The sequence below is a fragment of the Haliotis rufescens genome, unplaced genomic scaffold, assembly GCF_023055435.1.
Source record: "Haliotis rufescens isolate VD_foot unplaced genomic scaffold, xgHalRufe1.0.p SCAF_28, whole genome shotgun sequence".
Lineage (NCBI taxonomy): Eukaryota > Metazoa > Mollusca > Gastropoda > Lepetellida > Haliotidae > Haliotis > Haliotis rufescens.
Genome location: NW_025963979.1, coordinates 6873155 through 6894297, shown reverse-complemented (window position 1 = coordinate 6894297; position 21143 = coordinate 6873155). Strand labels below are relative to the sequence as shown.

Here is a 21143-nt window from a genome sequence, read left to right as displayed (position 1 = left end):
TTACAAACATATACCTTCTCCACAGTAGCGTGAAGATTCCAGGTTAGAATTTGTCTTCAGCAACCCACACTTGCCGTAAGAGGCTCCTCACAGGATCGAGTGGTCAGACTCGCTGACTTGGTTGATCCATGTCATCATATCCCAATTGCGTAAATCTATGCGCATGATGTCAGTCACTGGATTGTCTGGTCCAGTTTTGATTATTTAGACCGCTGTCATATGGCTGGAATATTGCAAACAAACAACACCTTCTCCTTAGTTTGGGGAACTGGCTGCAGTATGTCAGTGAATTAAATGAGTGTTTGGGAACAAATATGCATCAAACTCAGTATTGAGACACTCAGATCTTTCACTCTACTTTGAATACATCTCTTCATCAAGATCAAACAAACCCTCCATCTGCTGTGCCACACTTTAAGCAGCATTTGAACCTAAAGCCAGGCTTATAAGTACAGACAGTATGTGAACTTGGTTGGTTGGTTTGTTGTTTTACGCTGCACTCAGCAATATTCCAGCTATATGACGCAGTCTGTAAATAATCGAGTTGGGGCCAGACAATCCAGTGATTGATAAAATGAGCATTGATCCATGCAATTGGGATAGATGACATGCTTCAACCAAGTCAGCGAGCCTGACCACCCGATCCCGTTAGTCGCCTCTTACGACAAGCATAGTCTCTTTTTACGGCAAGAATGGGTTGCTGAAGACCTATTCTACCCCTGATCTTCACAGGTCCAGTATGTGAAGAAAATGGTTGGTACTAATGTATCAGATTACCTTTTATGGTGAAATACCGTTGAAGAATATGAAATACCGTTGGCATTAATGTATTAATGAATTAAAATTTAATTTATTGTATTTAATTATTAAATACAATACCTCGAAGCGTATAATAATTATCTGATGATCACAAGTAAATAGTGTAATCACCATCTGTTCCACATCTTGGGAGTAACTGCTTTGTTTGTGATCCTTGTTGTCAATGAATTGATCAGTAAAGCCAAACTTTAAAATGTGCTCAACCCATCCACCATCAACTGGTGATCCCTTTGAGTGAGTGAATGTCATTTTACACAACTAAATGAAGCTATGGTGGTCAGTAAATAATTATGTCTTGGCAAAGCTGACTGGTGGTCAATACTGAATAGCATGAGTAATGATCCATGATCGTGATGTACGAGTGTGACCATTGAATACTCATTTTAGCTAGCTTTCACAATCCACATGGGTTACTATTGTGATCCAGACTATCCACCACTTGCTCCACAGGATGGGAAGACTATGCATCACATCATTTGTTGCTTCTCCGCTGTTGTACATCCTTATACTTCATGGCTGCCATTACTGTCTGACCAACTCCATGCTGTGGTCTTAGATTGCAAGTAAACATGTATGCATGTTCCCTGTAGTTTTATGATTGTTTTACATTACAGACATTAGTTTGACAAAATCAGCTCCATATTGTATACTTCTGATGAAATTTATTATTCATATGAGAAAATACACTTTGCATTTCATCTGAACATGCTGACTAGTCAAACAGCATATATAGATTACAGCACACATGCCCAGTGAGTGACATTAACATTAGAACCAATCCATGAAAGATAAAAACAAGCAAGACTAATTGTCAGTATGTGTCTACCAATTCATAAAAGGTCTAATAAAGATCAAGAACACTTTTGCTGATGCATATTACATAGTCTGTGCTGTAGGGCTCACGATTGTTACATGTCACACACAGCAAGGTTTATGTTTGCACACTTTTCAGATCACATTAAAATTAAAGAGCTGAGACTTCTTGATCCATTCAACTGACCTGAAAGGTTTTGGTTTGGTTTGTTGTTTTACGCCGCACTCAGCTATATGAAGGCGGTATGTAAATAATGGAGTCTGGACCAGACAATCCAGTGATTGATATTGTGAGCATCGATCCACGCAATTGGGATCGATGGACCTGAAAGGATCCATACATCAACCAGAGCACAGGTACAGAAGCTCACCTTCAATGGATGAATGGATAATTTGCTCTTATATTTTCATAAAGACCAACTTCAATATTTGATATCTTGAACTGATATATTCTTCAAAAGAAAGGCTGTACAATAATAATGTATTAATTTTTATAGATATAAAAACTAAAAACTAAAAACTAAACGACTTCACTTGATAAACATATTATTATTTTAGATTGTGAAAACTTCATTCAGTATTTAGATAATTTCACTCTATTTCCAAGTCATATCAGAGTGGCCCCTAAATGGTTTTTTTAAAAAAAAAAGCATACTTCAGTTTGTTGTCATAATAAAGAAGAAAGCTTATGGAATACCTCTGAATTTACAAACAAAATGTTCCAGTGGCTACATGATCTTTTTGGTGTGGTGTATTATATTCAAATCTTCCATTGCCTTTCCATTTGAATTGACAGTTTACTAAAACCAATACAACGTTGTCAATGTAAGTTAATGAATAACAAACATTTCATCTAACAAGCAAACAAATTCTTAAATAAGTGAGTGCATGAATACCTCATCACTAGATTTGTCTCTATTTGCTGTTCTTCAAACATTTTGATATTATATTACCGCTATACCCAAATTAAGGAAGGATAGTTATCAATTCCTTTGAGTATCCCAAACTTAAAACACATCTGTGACATCATTCTATTGTTTAAACACTCCATTAGGTTTCAGGAATGGAAACAATTGAAATAATTGTTTGTCAATTATACATTATCTTGACCCAATATTTCAAAAAACGTACACTTGGAATAGACGGAACTATTTTTATATAAATATACAAGTGAATGAATTCAAATTTTGTTGGAAAATATGTGTCGTTTGACATGAGGACGTCTAATTGTTGACCTCAGCTACGGCGACACATGACAGTATGGTGTGAAATTAACTATTATATATTTTCAAAAATTTGCATACTTCCTAAACGCTAAAACAAATATGTACATACACTTGTGCTTATAACAATGTTCATATTTAATAGAGCAATTCCATAAACCTCTGGCGGGAAAAATATTCAGATGAACATATATATCCTTGTTCAGGGATCTACAATTGATAAAATTCCAGTCAGCATGTATTTACAACGTGCAAGTGATTGATACAATACCAGTACAGGACCCTACGAAATTATGAAGAGCTGTATACCATGCATTGTAAATATCAGCTCCAATGGAGCTTGGTGCATCGCATGCGCAACAGTGGCAGAAAATGTATTCCTTGTTCATCATGCAAGGGCGACAGGCACAGTATAAATACAATCTACAAAGAGTTCTGGTTTATTTTTCATATATTTTGCACAAGAGAATGTCTTGTCAAAGTGTAAAGTAGGGGAATATCCTCTTAACTCTCCATTCCTTTAAAATAATGGGCCTTGGCTACATTAATTTTAAGAAATGGAGAGTTACTCAAACATTCCCCTCTACATAACCCCACAGCAAACCATGAGACATCTTCAACAAATACCTTTTCTGCTCTCAAAATTATTCTATTACATCCTTGGTTTATGTGCATAAACATTGAGAATGGAGAATGCATACAGGTCTGAAATGCTCAAATTGAATTTCAACCTAGAGTTACAGAAACTGTCCCCTCAAAAGCCAAAATAAGAAGAGGCCACCCTGACTCAATATGCACTGCTAGTCCTATGGCAATAAAACTGTATGTCTATTTGAATCTTTGCAATTAATTCCATTGTAGCATACACTTAAGAAATTTAACATGATTTACGAAATACACATGTACAATCAAATTTTGGACAGTTCATGTTAGATTTTTTCTTAATCACCCAGTTTCTATTAAAACATCATATTTGTCGTTGGTAATCAGAGCTAGGGCCCCCAAACTTGGTACTAAGTCCTCCGGACTCCCAAACAATTCTAATCCCTCTCCAACATGTGGGAAACTGTGTATCAGATATATGTCTCTGACACTGGAATCTGATGTAAGAGTTTAGTTGCATCTTATGTCTCGCGTAATATATTCAGGAATTTTCACCATCTGATAAAGTCTATGTGCAAATTTCACATCTGTCATGAAAGTGTATCCTTCGGTGAATCTGTAGTGTATCCCAGCTTGTCCCAACTTTCCTTGGTCATCAAGTTCCTGAAAAAGTGGATCACGAGACAGCAGGTGACTGTTTTGCTTATGACTGTTGCAGGGTTTCCTGGACACCAAATAATGGCAAATATTGCATCCTACACACATACAAATTGAGAATGGCACAAATAATTAACACTGCAAGTGCTCTGGGTACCGTATATGACCGCGAATAAGACGAATTTTGAGGACCAGAAAAAAGATTCTGTAGAATGGGGTCGGCTTATCCACGGGATACACTTTCATGATAGTATTTTTCAGATTGTGATCTGTCAGAAACATCGCCTGAATGACGGTCCGATAGATTACAACTTCCCGAAAGTTTGGAAGTTGCCACGACTAGAGCCATTATTGTTATAAATAATCAATAAAGTTATTATACACCAATGTTGTCATTATTAAAAAAATGTTATGCATGTTACTACTTCCCATAATAAGTTTTCAATTAAATGTTCAAAGTTTATCGTTCTTCATAAACTCCACAATCTTTCCATGAAACAATATATGTAATCCACAGCTATAATATATAATCTACAGATGAAATCGCCAATCTGCGGGTCATATAATTTTCATTCGTATTTCGATGGTCAAGTTAACACCTCGGCATATCTACGGGGTCCGCTTATTCGCAGTCATATACGGTAGCAAAAAGGCATCACTGTTGGAATCATTAAATTGCCACATATCGTCAGCCTTGGAACCCCATTTATTACTCCTGGACTATTACTCCATAAAAAGATCGACCAAGGTTAATCTCTGTTGTTGACATCCATTGGTCGAACACTTCCATTTTCAATAACAGCTACTGATGCTCACTCTAACAATGTCTTGACTGGAGAAGCCAGTAATTAGCCAATCCAGGTGATAATTTGCCAGTGTTGCTATTCTGATTTTAGGTTAATTTCATACAAAAAAACAACCCCAAAATATATCTTGGAAATCAAAGATAAATAAATATAAGCAAGAAGAAGATCCAAATAAGCTAACTTTCCATCAAAAATAGCCATCTTTAGGAGGTTAACTTTGCAAACTTTAGAGCAGACTAATTTGTATAACAAAAGAATAAATTGGTCTGGCCAAGATAAATATAAGTCTCATACCTGTCCATTCGGCACTGTAGGTAATCTTTTGATTCATCTCTACATTTGGAATTTGCGTGCTTGTTTATTCTCAGGCATCTCATATACTTGAACATGAAGTCTTTACATTCACCTGACAAAGTCAAACAAAAAATATTCAAAATCGAACATGCTACCTGAATCCATGTACGAGAGTTTATTCAATACACAAAGATGAGGTGCAATGGGCTTTAACATTGCGTCCAAGATTATTGCACTTATATAGCAAAGTGTGTGTGTGTGTGTGTGTGTGTGTGTGTGTGTGTGTCTGTGTGTGTGTCTGATTGTACTAGTCTGGGCGAATGCACATTTTATAGTGCTGGCCCACTGACATACCATGCCGCAGTTTAACATGAATACCCCACTCAGACACAGTATACTGACTCCGAGCCAACAATCCTTGTTTTAGCCCTGTAATGCTGAGTTCTAGGCATGGTAACAAGTACCATTTACCAATTTTTAACGTCTTTTAGTATGATGCAGCCGGAGATCGAACCCTAGACCTTCCAGATGCTACCAATAGACCACTGAGATGGTCTCAATATACAAACCATTTGTCCACCACTTCAAAGGCATGTATGCTAATTTTTAGATTATAACAATCATCAAATGCTTACGTCCCCCACCATGCAGCTTGATGTATGACAGCATTGAACACTGTCAAAAAAAATAATCTTTCCCCCCAAAATAAGAAATGAATATTGTTTTAAAGTAAACAATGCATCCAATTTAGAAACTTTATATGTACATCTCACTATTAATATGACAAACACTGTGTTGATAAAATGACACACACCATGTTGAGATATATTCTGATGTTATGCATGATATGTACATGCCTATTTTATTTTTAACACCATACTGAACAATATTCCTGACCAGATAAACCAATGATTGATATAATAAGCAATGATCCAAGCTGACTGAGTACTATGACATGAAATGAACTGAATCTCTATGCACGGTTCTTTACATTCACCTCGCACGACTTGCATAGATTGTTGGGGAACAGTTTTAACCTGGTACTTCAGATAATTAGGATCCCATAATTCTGAACTAAGTTTGCACTGTATCCATACCCTACAATTGCTGCTTTATTTCTTTACTTAATAGTTGTCAACGATCCATTATCTCAACTATCTGGCTATCGATATAATGGTAGCCCCTTAGAATTGAGGTTTTCGTGGGTTTGAAAAGAGATCTCATTTTCTTCTCAATTATCTATACATTCTGAACAACACAGGATACTAGATTTGGATCTAAATATCCCCGTATATGCTATATATGGTCTCTGGTGTAAATTACTATTCAGCCAGTTCAATGTTAACAATTTATTGGGCAGTTTATTTCATAATCGACGGTAGCATACCTTCGTGGTCAAGAGGAAAACTTCCCTTGTCTGGGGGTTTAGCGCTGCCTCTTCTTTGAAATGTCATTTGAGTTGCCATCTTCGGTCCTCCCAGCCAAACGAAATGTACATTGGTGTTTAGAGTAACTCCCCTTGACTCAGTTTGTAACCTGCTATTTCATTGGCTGGTCGGCTTGAACTAACCAACCACTAAGTTTGTTTCATTTTTATACTGACAGAAGCCATCATCTGCTCGTGTGCCTTGTAGAAATGTATTACTAGTATCTGCTCAACTTCTTCCCGCCTGAGTTTGCCGATTCAAGTGTTGCACATGCGGTTCGTCTTTAAGTTCTAAACGATATGTGAGTTGACAATGGTTAAGTTGCTTGAATAACCAACACAAGTTCAAATTAGACTTCGTCTGGTTTGACGACAATGAAATTGTATCGGGGGTTGCCTTTAATATTTAGATCACAGGCCGAAATAGACAACAACATTTGATACATGGGTTCGGTGTTTCATTAATATCAGTATCCTGCTTCAGGGGCCTGTGATCTAGACCTGCTCAATTATTATTTTAAACATTTCCACAAATATAACTCGACTTACAAATTGGTCAATGCTGTGACACTAGCCATGCTCCAAGGCTATACTTACCGTGATAAGTCCGTGGTTGTGTGGTAATTCTATCCTTATAATAGGCAGGTCTAGATAATCGGACAGTATAAATTTGATGTAGACAAATTGTTCTTATTATTTACATAAACCAGAAATTATGATTTTTAACTAAATGATAATTGCCTTATATATTTGTGCAAGTCTACTGTGCGGATAGAAGATCTATAATCTATTATCTGCCAGTTGAATGCTTGTTTGATATAATGAATTCAACTAATTCATGAGGAAAATGGTCAAATTTCTTTTCACAGACAACATGTTGTGTCTGGAAAGTCTGCAAAACCATCTGGAACTCGACAGTTTTGAAGAATGCACCCCCTTCAGCAACTTTGAAACCAGATCTGCAGTGAAGACTGTTGTCCTGACACATTGTTATGGCAGAGGAAAGACAAAGGCAGAGATTTGTGTACCAAGACTACCTCGTGGAATCACTTTGGTGGCTGCTAATGCTTTGGTAGGACCATTACCTGAGTATATAATAAACAATTCACTTGGCATGGTTAGAATGTTATATATATGGTTATTTGGGCCTACCTTTAGAAATCAGTACCACAATTTTTTCAAACACGTGACAATACCCTATGACGTAATTTGTAGTATTTTGTTGCCAGTCACACCTGCGAAACAATGCCCTGTGACATCAGGGGTCATCGAGTGTGCATAAGCTCCTCCCAGTGATCTATCATCTCTACATGAAATGTCATTGAATACGCCAAGCGCTGTGGAGAGTTTTGAATATTTGTTCACTGAATATTGCCTGCGGCGGCACATTTTATAGCAAGCGCTTGTTTACGAAAGCACTTTTAGTTTTAGCACTCACGTTAGTTGTTCAGTCTGATCATGTTTATGGGTGTTGCCTTAAAATAAGTTAAATAACATGGTTATCAATTGATTTAAAGTAGAATACAATTTCACCATCTTCTGTACTCTTGTCAGCATTACGATCTGGCAATAGGTCTACAGTTAGAGAAATATTCTGGATTCTAAACCAAGTGCCAGTGGCAGACCAATATGGGAAAAGCATAATTTTGTTCTGGATTATATTGTCTTTGACATAATTACCATTGCATTTAACATGTTCAGTGTAATAATCATGATAATGTTAAGGCTATAAGTGTTAACATTAGTTATAATTATGATAACAGCCATGATAACTAGGAACTGATTTATTCTAATTCGGGCTGAATATTGGTTACCGAGAATACCTTGATTAATCCCTAAAGTCAAAATATCTCAGTGGTCAAGGTGATCTTCACTTCATGGAATTACCAGAGTAAATAATACCAAATGTTGTAAGGTTTTGGAAATTCTCATATATATCATTATACACTGATCCATCTTCCCGAGGCAAGAGAGTTAACTGACTTTAAAAGTCCAGTTTCCACCCTTGCCGAACTAGGCTGGAATTCCTGGGCTCGATCGTTGCACCACTAGTGGCTATTACGAGTAATGTCCTTTCTATGCCTCTCCTATTGACCAATCAGATTCAACCTCTCGTATCACTTGCATTTGCTTCAAACAAAACGGTGGTGCCCAATCAAAGCGATCTGATCGATAATCAAGATCTATATTGTGATCAAACGAGTCTTACATCGCGAAGTGCATCAAATCACGTGTGCACCTTGATTAAAAACATGAAAAGATATAGAAAATATCTGTTGACAACGAGTTAGCATGGTTAGCGGTGCACAGGCTTTGCAAATCTCGCAGTCGACCGAAATCTGCATGACACTTTACGAACCAGATTTCGATTTCGGCGCACGATTCCGATTGGACTATGCATAGACTCGTTAGTCCAGCCAAAATGTAACTCCATAATACCAGCCTAGTTCGGCAAGGGTGGAAACTGGACTTTTATAGTCAGTTAACTCACTTGCTTCGGGAAGATGACACTGATCATACAATGATGTAAATTTCATGTTTAAGGAGTCTGTATGGCTGTAGTATTGTATATACCGGTATTTGAATATGGGATTGATAAACTTATATCTACTGTCATTACCATGATTGCAGCCATATACATTAGTACTAGCCCGGATAAAGATAAAATGCTCTTGTAACTTTAAAACAATGGGGAAATGTGGAAATTTAGGTTGGTGAGGTGAAATGGGGTTTAACGTCACGTCCAAGATTATTGCACTTATAAAGCGACGTGCATGTACGTGTGTAAGTTTGTGTGGCTGCTTGTACTAGTCCGGACTGATGCCGATTTATAGTGCTAACTCACTGAGATACCATGCCGCAGTTTAACATGAATACCCCACTCAGACACAGTATACTGACTCCGAGCCGACCAGTCCTTGTTTTAGCCCCTTAATGCTGAGCGCCAGACAAGGTAATAACAAGTACCATCTTTTAAGGTCTTTTGGTATGACGTGGCCGGGGATCGAACCCTGGACCTTCTTCTCTCCGGGCGGACGCTCTACCACTAGACCACGGAGGCGGAAATTTAGGGTCTTACCCTGTACATAACAAGGAAAACATGTGTAACTGAACTGCGTACACGTGCAGGGTTTTACGTGACGCACAAATGTGGAGAATGGATGCAGAAGTAAATATAATGTGTCCTGAGCAACGCACAATATTACTTATTGTACCTACAAGGCATCAAGAGCAATTATGGGTGTCTGTCATTTCATCTATCAATCACGACCACTGTCTATATCATCATTGATTCATCATGTTCATTCCAGGCTATAAATTAATTTATCTAACCATTTCATAACTTTAAAGGACCCACTTTTTCCCTTACAATTAATCATTGTAAGTCAAGGTAAAATCCTGCATGTGTATTTTTAGAACAAACAAAAATCTTGTTTCACGTATCTGTTGCATCAAGCATGTGTAAATAACATTTTAGAAATTATGCATTTCATCATGGTAAAATAACTTAGGTGTGTTTGCTGCAGAAACATATAATCATGGTCAGCAGCTTGTGTACATTTATGTCTGTCATGGTTATGTAAGCATGTATTATTTACTTGTTAGTGAGTAACATTTACTGTTACATCAGCAGTATTTCATCTATAAAGACATTGAATGTGTTTATGTGCTTAAGGCTAGTTTTTCACTTAATATTGTCTGTCAAACTTTTCAACCACAGATCAAGTGCAGGTAATGAAATCATGTTTACATGATTAACTTTTTGTATAATTTATGTTTAATATATTTTTTATGCTGGGAGTGAGATGTTTAATATTTTATTTTATTAATAGTTCTATTTATCTCCAGCCTAGCGTTGAATTGAGAAGCATACTCCCAACCAAGAAGCGTATGGGGAGGGGGAGAGCTCGCATACTGTCCCAGCATGCAGCCAATCAAGCAGAACAGGTTAAAGAATTCCCTACAAGTACAGCTAGGCATGTTTCCATGGGAACACCTAAAGAATCACCGTTTCAGCATCCTTTTAAGCATCCTACAGGCTCAACAGATTTTGGAACAACTCTTTTTGATGATTCTGACGTAAGTTAAGAGTTTAAATATTTTTGTTATGGAAGTAATTAAATATTAATTTGATGTCTGGACAGTTTAACATTTGAAATCTCTGGCTAACTCTGACAGTTTCAAATGAAATATCATACATGGAATACTCCATGTACTCAGGAACTCTTAAAATCTGAAAACATAATGTTTGTCTCTCAAATACTCCTACTCTTCCCACCACATTGAGTGCTTCTGCCCAGGCCAAGGAACAGCAATGACTTGAACTGACACTGAGACATTAACTTTGGACATTTTTTTATCCTGTTTGTTTTGAAAATTGAGTTAAATTCAATACCCTCGTTTCATTTTGTTGTCATAAGTGTCTGGCAGAATGATTCTTAAACTCCTGATAGTACTATTGTGTAATTGTTCATTGTCATAATTATGATAAAATTACCAGTGCTATTTTCTAGTGTTACATGTCTGATGAAGAGAATCAGGAAGAAATCCTGCTGCCATCACAGAGAGGGATGGTGAGTCGCCCTTTTCTACCACCTCCGAAACATACTAAATCTTTTGATGTCAAATCTAAAAATGATTTCCCAACACTTGGAGGAGCACCTCAAAATGATGTGAACACTAATACCAACAATGCAGCTACATCGGTGAGGACGTTCTCACCTTTACCACCAAGACTAAGCAAGAAAGTAACAAATGTAGACATTATTTTCGAACCAATGAAAGACAAAAAGTCAAAGAAGAAACGAAAATCAGAAAATAAAAACAGAAGCGAAACCAGAATGGTTGATACAGAATCTCAGCATATGGATATAGATTTGAATTCTGATGGTACTATGAGAGACAAGTATGTGATTTGTGATGCAGAGGGAATTCCTGGTAAAGAAAATGTTACTGTGAAGCCTATGTTAGAGTTATCTCCCCTGAGGGAACCTCTCCCAGTGGAAGCAGACGTAAAAGACATGAGTGGTGGTAAGATAGACTCAAAGAAAACAGTTGTATCAGACTCCTGTGATGTGAAACATATGAAGGGACCTCCTTTACAACACACAGATTCTTGGACAATTGTTGGTGCAAATGTAATACAGATTGAAGGTGTCCCTAAAGATGGAAACACTACCGAATTAGAGGAAATGGTTTCAGCTTATGGAGTGGTTTTGGAGTCCCAGAAGAAGACACTTTCTGATGGGAGAGGTGCTATGAGATTCAGGTAAGACTTAAAACAAGAGGTGTTTCAATACAGTTTCCGAGTCTGACTCTTGTGTACTTATGGGGATCCACTGGAATGGAGGTAAATTTTAAGAAATACCTTATACCTTTTTGTCATGTATATAAATAATGGGTGTATTTTACTTGAGCATGCATGATTTATCATGCTATATTATATATTATGGGCCGGTGGCCTGATTACTGAAATGAATTATCTGTCCATGCTGTCTGTCTGATTGAAGGAGTTTATGAAAGAACAAATTTGCAAAATAAACCTCACACATATTTTACCCCTCCAAATATATTAAACATTCTTTTTTTTCATGATCTCATAGAGTATGTTTTTCGAATTAATTGTTCTCGTTTGATAATAATGTTACTGTTCTGTATTTCTGATAGGTACAGTGACTCAGATTTCTGTGAGTGGGCTGTGTCATGTCTACATGACTCAGATTGTGTCTTCCCAGGTAAATATTTTAACTGTTTAAAAGTGTGTTAAACATGTTGGATATTAGCGAATTAAGAATGCATTACTTTATCAGTTGTTCAATTGAATTGGATTTGATATTCTTTGTTACAGTATGTTACATTAATTCTGTTCATTGTTACAGTATGTTACATTAAATCTGCTCATGGTTACAGTATGTTACATATATTCATTGTTACAGTATGTTACATTAAATCTATTCATGGTTACAGTATGTTACATATATTCATTGTTACAGTATGTTACATTAATTCTATTCATGGTAACAGTGTTACATTCAATATGTTACATATATTCATTGTTGCAGTATGTTACATTGATTCCATTCATGGTTACAGTATGTTAATTAATTCATGGTTACAGTGTGTTACATTAATTCTATTCTTTGCTACAGTATATTACATTAATTCTTTTCATGGTTACAGTATGTTACATTAATTCTTTTCATGGTTACAGTACTGGTATGTTACATTAATTATATTCTTTGATACAGTATGTTACATTAATTCTATTCATGGTTACATTATGTTACATTAATTCTATTCATGGTTACAGTACTCGTATGTTACATTAATTCCATTCATGGTTACAGTACTGGTATGTTACATTAATTCTATTCATGGTAACAGTATGTTACATTAATTCTGTTTATGGTTACAGTACTGGTATGTTACATTAATTTTATTCATGGTTACAGTACTGGTATGTTACATTAATTATATTCTTTGATACAGTATGTTACATTAATTTTATTCATGGTTACAGTATGTTACATTAATTCTATTCATGGTTACAGTACTCGTATGTTACATTAATTTTATTCATGGTTATAGTACTGGTATGTTACATTAATTCTATTCATGGTTACAGTATGTTACATTAATTCTATTCATGGTTACAGTACTCGTATGTTACATTAATTTTATTCATGGTTATAGTACTGGTATGTTACATTTATTCTATTCATGGTAACAGTATGTTACATTAATTCTCTTTATGGTTACAGTGTTTTACATATATTCTTTGTTACAATATGTTACATTAATTTTGTTCATGGTTACAGTATGTTACATTAATTCTATTCATGGTTACAGTACTCGTATGTTACATTAATTTTATTCATGGTTATAGTACTGGTATGTTACATTAATTCTATTCATGGTTATAGTACTGGTATGTTACATTAATTCTATTCATGGTTATAGTACTGGTATGTTACATTAATTCTATTTATGGTTACAGTGTTTTACATATATTCTTTGTTACAATATGTTACATTAATTTTGTTCATGGTTACAGTATGTTACATTAATTCTATTCTTAGTGACAATATGTTACATTAATTATATACCTTGTTACAGTATGTTACATTAAATCTAGGTAGAGTATTGTTCAATTGTTATTTACTTTCATTTTCAGATTCACCTAGTACTCTGGTTTGCTACATTGTGGAATGATGGGGAAACTGATGAGACTAGAGAGAGAGAGGCTGAGTGAGTGTATTAAGTGGGAATTCACACCCACCAAGAATGTGCCTCGCACTCTGTGGCAGTGTGGAGGATCAAGTTGGTTATGTGTTGGACGAACAAAGCACAAACTGGGTACCCATCATGACTTTTACAAAAACATGATCTATTTCTTCAATTGGCATTTAGAAGCTTAAAACACATCGGAACAGCAGATGATCAACAAGAAAGGCAAAGTGAAGGACGAATCATATTGTTCATGCAAACAACTTTGTCAATATGTTATATTGAATGATATATGTACCCCGTATTTCATTAAGGATGACAATAAGGCTGTAACAGCAGATCCTTAATGAACCAATGTGTCCGTCTGAAATATCCAGTTCCACTACCTTGTGTGTGCGGTACCCTGGGTGATTGAGAATGACCCTTAGCTGACCTTAATACATACCAGACTAGGAGTCTAATGAAAGGGAGAACCATAATTATATTATGATTATAATACTATGACAAGATGGTTTCAGTAGGTCTTCGGAAAAAAATCTTTTTCAAATGGAGCCACCGGCCACCTTATGTTATTTTTCTGGTAGCCAATGCAATATATAGGCACCAGTACATGTCAACATGGAGGCTTATTCAACATGAAACCAAGCAATGTAAATGAGCCATATTTCTTCATGAGATACTGCTAAACAAACATAAATCCAGGCTCAGAATCCGCTAATCAGCATAATCTGTACAGTCCATAACAACAGCAGGGGTGGAAGGTTTGCTCGTGGGTCAGCGATGTCAACGACTGAGTCGTTTCGAAGTGGCGCATTGACAAATACAGTTGAGCACGTGCATTACACAATCCACCGCTGTCCCCTGTTCAGTGGAAATAGATTCATCCCTTGCAGTGGAACGCCTGCTGTGCCAAGGTGCTGTGTTTCTTAAGCTTGTTTGGCAGTAATATCATTATCTTCTGAAAACACAACATAATTTCTTGCATTGGCCATCATAATCATTTAAAAATCCTTGTACTTGCTAACACTGGTAACTTATAGCATTCATTGCACGATTTTAGAGGAGCAGGGTCCCAGGTTTTGACGCATGTTTCAAACACATGCTGATTACTGATGGTGCAGTTTTTGTATTACGGATCTGAAAATCGTGTCTTGTGCTTCTTGAAAACGCTTCAAAACACCAAAACGACCGTATTATTAATTAAATGCAAAGATATTTCAATACATTGACCTTACATTAGTACGCAAACAGCTCATATTAAACAGTAGAGGACTGTTTGTGTAATGATTGAAAATTACTTTTTACTTTTCAATGAAGACGTCATGAGTCTCGTTTTGTTGTGATGACTCCTTAGAAAAACATTATAGTAGTATAGAGTCAGTAGGCAGGAACCTTTTTTGGTTGATCCGGTTGATCCAGGCGGATGCGAAGGTGATTGGCTGATCCAAGTCACGTGATCGGATAGGATGACTCATGCATCAACAGCGCGTCACAGGTGAGGGGGAATGAAAGGTGTGTGTTTATAAGACAGAAAAGAATTCATAATAAAACAAAAGTAAAAGGTTATGAATAGAGCTATGTGTATAGCGTGCTGCCTTGAATAGACAGACCGTACCCGTCAGCCCAGTTTGAATTGAGCGCGCTTGACAACTGACGTGGCCTCGTCGTTTAACCCGCGCTCGCTAGAGCGTGCGATCTGGTTTGATGAATGAAGGGTGTGTGTTGAAAGTACAAGTACCACAATAGAGACGGGTTATGTCAACACGATATACGCCGTGTAATGTAGGGAAAAAAATGTACGTCTAGCTGGATCAAATCCATCTTATACGGTCTACACGTTGTACACCATGAACGTTCGACAACCTGTATGGAAAAAAAAAATATATATAGACAAAATAGATAAGACTACGCAATCAGCAAGCTAGCAGTTTACGTTTAGCGCGCAAGAACGAGCTAATGTTTAGCAGAGAGACTAAGCGACCGGCCGCCCATAACAATGTCAACATACACTACCTTACAATTAATGTTAATATAACAGCCTCGCCTGAAGCTTCCCATTCATAAATGGTGTGAGCAGTGTCCCGTATTTATGATACGTTAGGGAAGATGTGTTGTACATTTGATATTTTAAAAGGGAGTTATTTCAGAGAGGATATATATGGGTATTCCCCCCCTCATTAAACTTTTCTTTCGTTGGTGTCTATTAAACGTATCCGGTATTTAATACATTTGAATGATGTAGGAAAAGTAAATGCGTGAAGATGTTGTACCTATATCCGAACACGAATGTATGACACCTTTCAATAGATCAATTACGGTTCTAACCACGACACGCAACATGACTATGAGCGTGGTTTAGCAGTTTATATTTATAAACACATCGTAAATGACATATTTCTGATGAATGAACTCGCCCGCACACATGTCTATGGGGTTATGTTCGCCCGAACTGTAAACAGTGACACATTTGATAACAGGAAGGGTGTGTGGAATGCACTCGTCCTTGTAAGGGTAAAATACGCGTTTAAACTCACCATTTAAATGATGATGACATTACTTTTTAGATGTATAATTGGTATCAGTGAGTGAGTGAATTTAGTTTTACGCCCCACTCGGCTTTATTCCAGCTCTAGGACGGTGGTCTGTCAATAAACGAGCTTGGACCAGACAATCCAGTGATCAACAGCATCAGCAGCGATCTGTGCAACTAGGAACCGATGGCACGTGTCATCCGAGTCGGACCAACCGATCCCCGTCAGTCGCCGATAAGCATGGGTTACTGAAGGTCGATTTTTATACCCCGGGACCTTCACGGGTGTAGTATGACGAAGACTATATACTCATATGCAAACAAACTGAGAAAAAAAACCCAAACAATTCATTCGTATCATTTATTGATTCGAGCCAATCGGTTCCATACAAAGCCGTGATATACGAATGGACAATAGTATTCACTCTGGAACATTATTTAGTCACTCATATACACATGCTGCTGCTGCTGCTCGAAGGCCCTATTGTTTAAACAGCGAGTCCACGTTTTGAAACACATTTCGCACTGTTGAATGTTTCCTTTTCTACGCTGTTTTAAGGTTGAATGGTTGTCTATAGTCTATGCTTTATCCATTGCTTGTAACGATTTCCGTCCAGGAGGCCCCAGTTTCACCATTCCTCTCACGTACAGTGAAATTCGGCGTTTCTTATCGTTCAAACGCCTCAGTTTACGAGGTGTTTTCAAAATATGAATCAAACTAGACGCGTGGCGTTGACTCGGCATTCTCTTCAGACTGTTAGACTGATATAGTAGTGATGGGTATTTATGCCTAATCGTTCTGCTCACGGTCATCATCCTCCTCCTCGTCATCACCGTCGTTATCCTCTGCAACGCTATCAGATTCAGTCTCACTTTCTATTTCCGGCATATCCATCAAAGGCAGGATCTCTTTCATCTTGGGTTTTAGGAGGAGTTTGATTTTATTTTTGAGAACGGATTGTTCCGTGGAGGGATTCATGTCTCCCAGGTTGTATAGCATGTTTTGAAACAGAGGTGCCTCTTTAAAGTACGTGGTATATTCCATCGCATAGTTGAGAGTACTACGCACTAGATCCTCCCACCTCAGTTTCAATCGTCTCTCAATCCATTCTTGCGTTCGTCCCTGTCGCTCGTACTGTTTTTTTCTGCAGTTTCATCTTGACATGAAACGTATCGTACACCTGCTTCCAGATGCGTTGTAAGCCTACATTTTGCCACTCCTCGGCTTCCATATTAGTGAATGTTGACTTCCCACGTGGAGGTTTGACGGCAAGACCACTGCCTTTCTGGGAAGAGGCTAGGTCGTCAAAGTCACTGTCATCGTCATCACTCTCGAGCCTGGCACGCTTTCTCTTAGGTTGAAGGCTATTGGCCGGACACCAGTGTTTGATATGTCGCTGTAGATCGTGCATGTTATCTATCAGCACCCCGCAATCTGCGCAAGCCGTGGCCATAGTCAATGATGTCTCACTACTCGTGTCTGAATCGGTTTCAATTGGCGTGAGCTGATGTTGGGGCAATCTCTCTTCTTGTGTCAGAGGACGATCCAGAGATTCTGTTGTAGTCAACTTCTCCCTACGCAGATCAGGTTCAGACTGTGCTGTTGTTCTCCTGTTTTCCTCATTTATGAGGTTAACATGCAGTCGATCCTTATCTTTGGTGGTAGGTTTTAGATCGATGGTGAGTTGTCCATAGGGTGTTTCAGTAACCTTTTCATACATAGCCATAAAGTGATCCATATGTTCGGGGAAAATTCTACGAGCGAAGAGTTTGATTTGCTGTTTATCTATGGGGGAATGAAACAGGGTCACATAATGCGCATTCAAAGCAATGTCTCTCGATTCCTTACCTCTCGGAAACAGATTTTGTATCAAGAGAAAGATCAATACATTCTTGTGATGTGAGGTTTGAGTAAACAACCGCGAAATACGCTTGTCGTGCTTTGCTTCGGCCAGGAAATCATCCAGGACCAACACGTTCTGTTGACGAGCATCAAAGTAATCCTCGTCCAAGATATCGTAGGGAATTCCTTTGACAAAGGTCAGCTGAGGCAGCTGCTCACCGAGGTCCTTATATAATGGCTGCCATTGAGTATAACACCAAACGATGCGGGTAGGTTGGGGTTGGATCAGGCCATGCCGGAGAACATGAGAGGTAAACACAGACTTTCCACAACCACTGGGTCCCACAACGAGCGCATTTGAGGGAATCAGGAACTTGAATTGTTCTCGAAGATCAGATATGCATGGTAAATGAGGCAGCCACGAGTGGACTTGCGATGGCGGCGGCGGCGGCGGCGGCGGCGGCGGATGGGCTGAACGGCGGGTTGGCTTGACGCAGCGGCGGCGGTGGGTGGACTTGCGGCGGCGGCGGCGTTAGCGGGTGGGCTTGTAATGGCGGGTGGATTTGCGGCGGCGGCGGCGGTAGCGGATGGGCTTGTAACGGCGGCGGCGGTATGCTATGTTTATTTCTCCTGTGTCGTAACATGACATCTCTCCTTGAAAACATTTTTTCACAGTCCGGACAGGTGGCAACCCCCATGGTGATCCAATACGGTGTGCGATTAGAGGGTATGAAGCTTTCTTTTATACCCTTGACTCTGTTGACGCTTCAAGGCAGCAATTGCCCGTTCCACCACAGCCTTCACCTCCGACACATGTTGTATTTTCACGGGTTGGGGTGTTGTCTTCGATCCCTGTTGGGTTGTCATCGTTTTCATTTTAGGTGTTACCTGTCTCTTCTTTGTCTTCAGCGTCGACTTCTTGGCTGCTTGTGGTTTCTTTCTCTGTTGTGATTTTCTCAACGTAGTCTTCCTAAATATATCTCTAGGGTCAAGTCTAATCTCTGATGCTTTCTTCATGTTGTTCACGTCCAATCCGTTTGCTGGCGAGAGTAAAACTGTTTGTCGGGGTACACTACTGTAGAGTTTATACTGTCTTACACGTGCAGGGATTCTTGGAAGACACTCTTTTCTTCACAGCACACTTGTGAGTATGTTAAAAAAGCGATCATATTAGTATATAGTCTTCGTCATACTACACCCGTGAAGGTCCCGGGTTATAAAAATCGACCTTCAGTAACCCATGCTTATCGGCGACTGACGGGGATCGGTTGGTCCGACTCGGATGACACGTGCCATCGGTTCCTAGTTGCACAGATCGCTGCTCATGCTGTTGATCACTGGATTGTCTGGTCCAAGCTCGTTTATTGACAGACCACCGTCCTAGAGCTTGAATAATGCCGAGTGTGGCGTAAAACTAAATTCACTCACTCACTGATACCAATACATCTAAAAAGTAATGTCGTCATCATTTAAATGGTGCGTTTAAACGCGTATTTTACCCTTACAAGGACGAGTGCATTCCACACACCCTTCCTGTTATCAATGTGTCACTGTTTACAGTTCGGGCGAACATAACCCTATAGACATGTGTGCGGGCGAGTTCATTCATCAGAAATCTGTCATTTACGATGTGTTTAAAAAATATGAACTGCTAACCACGCTCATAGTCATGTTGCGTGTCGTGGTTATAACCGTAATTGATCTATTGAAAGGTGTCATACATTCGTGTTCGGATATAGGTACAACATCTACACGCACATACTTTCCTACATCATTCAAATGTATTAAATACCGGATACGTTTAATAGACACCAACGAAAGAAAGGTTTAATGAGGGGAATACCCATATATATATCCTCTCTGAAATAACTCCCTTTTACAATAACAAATGTACAACACATCTTCCCTAACATATCATAAATACGGGACACTGGTCACACAATTTATGAATGGGAAGCTTCAGGCGAGGCTGTTATATTAACATTAATTGTAAGGTAGTGTATGTTGACATTGTTATGGGCGGCCGGTCGCTTAGTCTCTCTGCTATACATTAGCTCGTTCTTGCGCGCTAAACGTAAACTGCTAGCTTGCTGATTGCGTAGTCTTATCTATTTTGTCTATATTTTTTTTTTTCCATACAGGTTGTCGAACGTTCATGGTGTACAACGTGTAGACCGTATAAGATGGATTTGATCCAGCTAGACGTACAATTTTTTTTCCCTACATTACACGGCGTATATCGTGTTGACATAACCCGTCTCTATTGTGGTACTTGTACTTTCAACACACACCCTTCATTCATCAAACCAGATCGCACGCTCTAGCGAGCGTGGGTTAAACGACGAGGCCACGTCAGTTGTCAAGCGCGCTCAATTCAAACTGGGCTGACGGGTACGGTCTGTCTATTCAAGGCAGCACGCTATACACATAGCTCTATTCATAACCTTTTACTTTTGTTTTATTATGAATTCTTTTCTGTCTTATAAACACACACCTTTCATTCCCCCTCACCTGTGACGCGCTGTTGATGCATGAGTCATCCTATCCGATCACGTGACTTGGATCAGCCAATCACCTTCGCATCCGCCTGGATCAACCGGATCAACCAAAAAAGGTTCCTGCCTACTGACTCTATACTACTCATTATGACTCATAATTTATTATCAGATACCGTAAGTTATGTAAAGTCCTGATTGATGTTAATTATTGTACGTCGTTAAACAATATATTTAAGTACGAATAAAATTGTTCATTAATATTGCATGATTGATAATGTTTAAATTAAGAAGTTGTTTTGTATTTATGATTTGTATGTATACATTCTTAATACATTAATTGTACATTTTTGCAGTACATGGTGTCCTCCACGTGTGAAGATTCCGGGGTAGAATAGGTCTTCAGC

At 38.3% G+C, this 21143-nt stretch overlaps 2 protein-coding genes across 4 annotated transcripts; one reads left to right on the top strand and one right to left on the bottom strand.

The window, feature by feature from the left end:
- Nucleotides 1-2272: 2272 nt before the first annotated feature.
- Nucleotides 2273-6729, bottom strand: LOC125384175 (cytochrome c oxidase assembly protein COX19-like). The gene is made up of 3 exons (XM_048402706.1): nucleotides 6603-6729; nucleotides 5216-5327; nucleotides 2273-4121 (listed from the first exon to the last, which is right to left on the bottom strand). The coding sequence occupies exons 1-3, from the start codon at nucleotides 6679-6681 to the stop codon at nucleotides 4049-4051; spliced, it is 264 nt and encodes an 87-aa protein (XP_048258663.1). The 5' UTR covers nucleotides 6682-6729; the 3' UTR covers nucleotides 2273-4048.
- An 89-nt stretch (nucleotides 6730-6818) lies between these two features.
- On the top strand, nucleotides 6819-15227 carry LOC124139079. Of its 3 annotated transcripts, none has more exons than XM_046506081.2 (7): nucleotides 6819-6943; nucleotides 7511-7713; nucleotides 10491-10721; nucleotides 11156-11910; nucleotides 12309-12376; nucleotides 12853-12857; nucleotides 13816-15227. In XM_046506081.2, the coding sequence occupies exons 2-7, from the start codon at nucleotides 7516-7518 to the stop codon at nucleotides 13891-13893; spliced, it is 1335 nt and encodes a 444-aa protein (XP_046362037.2). In that variant the 5' UTR covers nucleotides 6819-6943; nucleotides 7511-7515; the 3' UTR covers nucleotides 13894-15227. The 3 variants fall into 3 exon arrangements, with proteins under 3 accessions (XP_046362037.2, XP_046362046.2, XP_046362055.2); XM_046506090.2 differs by having other exon boundaries at nucleotides 6836-6917; XM_046506099.2 differs by lacking the exon at nucleotides 12853-12857 and having other exon boundaries at nucleotides 6836-6917.
- Nucleotides 15228-21143: the final 5916 nt, after the last annotated feature.

What these genes read in the sequence shown, in the direction of transcription:
- LOC124139079 (XM_046506081.2), top strand. Translation starts at nt 7,516, where the DNA reads ATGTTGTGTCTGGAAAGTCTGCAAAACCATCTGGAACTCGACAGTTTT. An exon ending in CTCTTTTTGATGATTCTGAC is followed by an intron (nt 10,722 to 11,155) that starts GTAAGTTAAGAG and finishes GCTATTTTCTAG; the next exon opens with TGTTACATGTCTGATGAAGA. An exon ending in AGAGGTGCTATGAGATTCAG is followed by an intron (nt 11,911 to 12,308) that starts GTAAGACTTAAA and finishes TATTTCTGATAG; the next exon opens with GTACAGTGACTCAGATTTCT.
- LOC125384175 (XM_048402706.1), bottom strand. Translation starts at nt 6,681, where the DNA reads ATGGCAACTCAAATGACATTTCAAAGAAGAGGCAGCGCTAAACCCCCA. An exon ending in TTTTCCTCTTGACCACGAAG is followed by an intron (nt 5,328 to 6,602) that starts GTATGCTACCGT and finishes TGACTTTGTCAG; the next exon opens with GTGAATGTAAAGACTTCATG. An exon ending in CTACAGTGCCGAATGGACAG is followed by an intron (nt 4,122 to 5,215) that starts GTATGAGACTTA and finishes CCACTTTTTCAG; the next exon opens with GAACTTGATGACCAAGGAAA.